Consider the following 5,000-nt stretch of genomic DNA (forward strand, 5'->3'; position numbering starts at 1 on the left):
GCAAACATTTCCCTTCCCGAATCCCCCCGACATCCTGTAAAAGGTCACCCCAACGAAGATGCCGTGTTTGCTGGAAAAGAGGAGTCCGAAAGGACTCCAGTTATTATTGCCCATCCTGTCCATCCCTACCCGCCCTCTGCATAACAGACTGTTTCAAAGTCTACCATACAGAGCTGAACTACTAAATCACTCTGTATGGTACTTTGGCAGTTTGTTTGCTTGATTTCCCTGGATTCCCTGACCTCGGCTTATCCTGACTATGCTTCGTTAGCTGCCTGTACCGACCCATTGGCTTGTTTTACCGACTACTCTGATTTCTGGATTGCCCTGACCTTGGCCTGTCCCTGTTTATGCTAGCCATTCTAAAGTGGCTACACCAAACAACTCAAAATACTACATTTGTAGTACTTGAAATGTGCCTTCTCAAAAAAAAAAAAAAAAAAAAAAAGCAAAAAACTAATCACAGGGTTAATGCTGCAGTATCTGAGTCAAAGATCTATCTGCCTCTCTCTGCCTTCAGATCAAAGTGTATGTGGGGGTGCTGTACTATTCCTGTGATATACTAAAAACCTGGAAACATTGTACATGTAGGTATCGAAATAGTCAGAAGACAGTGTTAAATCAAAATACTGAGGTTTAAGTGCACTAATACCAGGATTATGACATTTCTAGTAAAAATGCAATTTATGTGATTAAAAAGACAAAAATAAAAGTAGAAATTGCTACATGGGCCCATCATTTCTGTTAAAATGGCTAGACCAAACATCTCAAGGTCTGCCATTTGTTGTACTCTGGGTTGCCTACTTTTGAAAATGGTATGCCATAACGGTGGAAATGTTATTACCCAGGCTGCCATGCTCTCTAAATAGCCACATAGGCCCAGCAAATAACGTTGTCAAACTTACAAGCTAAAAGGGCATCTAATATATTTCGCTCTGTACTTATCGGAAAGAATCTGAAATAATGATACGTGGGGGTACCGTTATATTCAGAAGACAGTGTTAAATCAAAATACTGAGGTTTTAGTGCACTAACTAATACCAGATTATGACATTTCTAGTGAAAATGCAATTTGTGTGATTAAAAAGACAAAAATAAAAGTAGAAATTGCTACATGGGCCCATCATTTCTGTTAAAATTGCTAGACCAAACATCTGAAGGTCTGAATTTGTTGTACTCTGGGTTGCCTACTTTTGAAAATGGTATGCCATAATAGTGGAAATGTTATTACCCAGGCTGCCATGCTCTCTCAAAGGCGAAATAGGCCCAGGAAATCACCTTGTCAAATTTCCAACTTTGAAATGGACATCTAATATATGTGTCCCTGTGACTTCCCCAAAAAAACAGAAAATCCGGTACATGGGGGTACCGTTATATTCAGGAGACAATGTTAAAAAAAAAATTGTGAGGCTTTGTTGCAATAACTCATACCAGGAATAAGAAATGTCCTGTGAAAAGTGAGTTCATGTGCGGAAAAAAGCACAAATAAAACCGCTATGTGCGGCCTTCATTTCTGATAAAGTGGTTAGATCAAACATCTTAAAATGCACCATTTGAAATACTCTGGGTTGCCTACTTTTGAAAATGGTATGCCATAATAGTGGAAATATTATTACCCAGGCTGCCATGCTCTCTCAAAGGCAAGATAGGCCCAGAAAATCGCTTTGCCAATTTTCAATGTGTAAAACCAAAAATGGACAAGCGTATATTTGACCCTATAACTTTCCAAAACCCCATAAAACCTATACATGGGGGGTACCATAGCGCTCGTGAGACATCACTGAACAGAACTATGAGTGTTTCAGGGCAGTAAACTATATACTGATGTTAATATCAGTAAAAGTACAGTTTTTATGTGAAAAATGAAAAAAAAAACTAACATTAACTTTGGCTAGCATTTGTGCCCAAGTGGCTACTACAAAAGATTGACCATACCCCATTTTGAATACCCTGGGATGTCTACTTTTTCAAATGGTATGCCATTAAGGGGTAATTTTCATTTCTTGGCTGCCATACAGTCTCAAAGGCAGCCTAGACACAGCAAACTAATCTGAAAAATTCCATTGTGAAAATGCATAAATGGATAAGCCGTATATATGACCCTGTAACTTTTGAAAACCCCATAAAACCTATACATGGGGGGTACCGTGGCGCTCGTGAGCTATCACTGAATAGAACTGGGAGTGTTTCAGGGCAGTAAACTATATACTGATGTTAATATTATCAGTAAAAGTACAGTTTTTATGTGAAAAACGCCAAAAAAAAAACACGGAACACTAACTTTGGCTAGTCTTTGTGCCCAAGTGGCTACTACAAAAAGACTGTCCATACCCCATTTTGAATACCTTAGGATGTCTACTTTTTCAAATGGTATGCCATTAAGGGGTCATTTTCATTTCTTGGCTTCCATATGGTCTCAAAGGCAGCCTAGACACAGCAAACCAATATGACAAATTTCATTGTGAAAAAGCATATATGGATAAGCCGTAAATATGACCCTTTAACTTTGAAAAACCCCATAAAACCTATACATGGGGTGTACCGTGGCGCTTGTGAGACATCACTGAATAGAACTAGGAGTGTTTCAGGGCAGTTAACTATACACTGACAATAACATTATCAGTAAAAGTACAGTTTTTATTTGAAAAATGGAAAAAAAAATAAACTAACATTAACTTTGGCTAGCATTTGTGCCCAAGTGGCTACTACAAAAGATTGACCATACCCAATTTTGAATACCTAGGGATGTCTACTTTTTCAAATGGTATGCCATGATGGGGTAACTTACATTTCTTGGCTGCCATGCGGTCTCAAAGGCAACCTAGGCCCAGCAAACCAATCTGTGAAATTTCTACGTAAAAAATAAATAAATAGACAGGACGTATATTTGACCCTGTAACTTTCCAAAACACCATAAAACCTATACATGGGGGTTACTGTTTTACTCATGAGACATTTCTGAATACAAATATGTATGTTTTATTGCAGTAAAACCAAACAGTATTGTGACATTAACAGTTAAATTGACATGCAGAAATTGAAAAATATCAAAATTTCTTAATTTTTCAAACTTTTTTAGATTTTATTCATATAAAATGGAGTTCTATATATGAATGTTTGATATGGAATGAAAGCCCTGTTTCCCCTGAACAAACCGATATATAATAAGTGTGGGTGCACTTAGTATGAAAGAGGTAAATTATAGTTGAACAGACAGAGCCAAATTCTGTGGTTTGTTTACGTTTTGTTTTGATCGCAACTTGTACATTTGGCTCCGTCCTTAAGGGGTTAAAGCAGTTTGTAGATATGTATCAGGTTTAGTTTTACCAGTTTGTTATGACTATCTTATATACAATTTCCATAATGAAAAAAGTGAATTGGAAAACAATGAAAACTACAAAATTATCTTGGCAACTGGGCATTTGTTTAATACCACCATATAGAAGTGGTGGAAGGGGCAGGCACCATTTAAACCAAATTGTTTGCTATAGACACCATTGAAGACTTTTAGCACTAAATATAAATAGAATTGTGTAGCAAGTTCTGATGTAGCATTGGCTAGGCTAAGGGGAGTAAAAACACCTGACACAGCAAATTATCAGACCGGCTATCACAAAAACATCAGAGATAATATTTATTTCATTAGAAACTCTGACCGACATGGGCACTTACTCAGTTTTCTAAATCCAGTTTCCAGTGGTTTAGCTTAAGATTGTCAGCAAGCAGAAATAGGTCCAATTATATTTAAACTGGAAGTAAGCTGGATTGAACCTTACTGTACCGCCAATATGATATAGACATATAGAGACAGAGATATATACATATACATAGAGATATATATATTTCTACCAGATAGCAAGTTGTATGGATTTCTAGGTGCACACAGCAAGAACTTGCTCTGTTCCTCTAATATTACTTTTCAAGCAAAGAGAACAAATATCAGTTCAGCTTTAACTCTTGGGAGTACCCCCTCTTCTCTAACTCACATAGGCTTGACTGTCCAATTACAAAACTAATCTCCAATTTCTCTAAAAATACACTGACTATTTCCGCTTATAACTAGAAAAGCTACAATTTCTGGGGAAATTGTGTGAAGTGTTCTTGCCTCCACCAGTAGTCTACAACTGGAGTGGGCGGAGTAACTTATTTATTTATATAGCACATTTAATTGCAACGTTGTTGCCCAAAGTGCTTCACAGTTACATTAAAACATACATTTATAAAAACATTAGCAGTGTACAAAAAGCCCTGTCTATAACATCACTTGCTGCTCCAGCCTGGCACAGGTCAGAGTATTTTGGCGATTGCCAACTTCAAACGGTCGTATTCTAAAACCTATACATCCTACAGCGAAGAGCTTTATATTGTGAGAATCACAAGACCAAGACCTACGTTTTGATGCATAGTATGTCTCTGAAGTATTACAAATGAAGGCACAGTCGCAGTTTAGAAATTGCCCTTCAAGTTTGAGCTGGCTAGAGTGAAGTTTCAATGAATGTCAATGGACGGCGTGAGTTGCAAACAAATGGCCATATTGTGAAAACTATCAGGACTATGGCTTAGCCATGGACATTTCTAGTGGGAGCAGGGATAGTTGAACGTTTTGATATAAGATTTGTGTAGGTGGGCTTGAAAATGAGGGAGTGGTGGCAGTTTAGAAATCATGTGCGTACATTTCAGTGACGCATCCAATGCCCACAAGAGAAGTTACTTTCCATCTCCAGTTATTACTTCACAGAACGCACGCACACAAACTGGGATAGAGATAAAACAATGAGGTTTGTCTTTGGAAGCTAAACAGTTAAAACATTTTCTAACATCCTTCAGTGGTTAACTGAACTGTACCTTGCAGACAAACTCCTCCACCCTCTCCATGGCATGGTGGGCCTGAAGGAGAGGGGTCATTCCCATGAATCCTTCATCCTCTTGACCGGCCTCCTCTACGTGATCACACTTCTCTGGCGTCTGAAAAATAAAAGACGTATTTCCATGAAACTTTG

At 37.9% G+C, this 5,000-nt stretch overlaps 1 protein-coding gene across 3 annotated transcripts in view; it reads right to left on the bottom strand.

Moving 5' to 3' along the window:
- Positions 1-5,000, bottom strand: part of ADIPOR2 (adiponectin receptor 2) — a 125,174-nt gene that overhangs the window by 44,677 nt on the left and 75,497 nt on the right. For all 3 annotated transcript variants that reach the window (XM_063447659.1, XM_063447657.1, XM_063447660.1), the window contains one exon: positions 4,846-4,965. In XM_063447659.1, coding sequence (XP_063303729.1) covers positions 4,846-4,965 — 120 coding nt within the window. The remainder of the gene's footprint in view (positions 1-4,845; positions 4,966-5,000) is intronic.

This window comes from Pelobates fuscus, chromosome 3, assembly GCF_036172605.1.
Source record: "Pelobates fuscus isolate aPelFus1 chromosome 3, aPelFus1.pri, whole genome shotgun sequence".
In the NCBI taxonomy this organism is placed as follows: domain Eukaryota; kingdom Metazoa; phylum Chordata; class Amphibia; order Anura; family Pelobatidae; genus Pelobates; species Pelobates fuscus.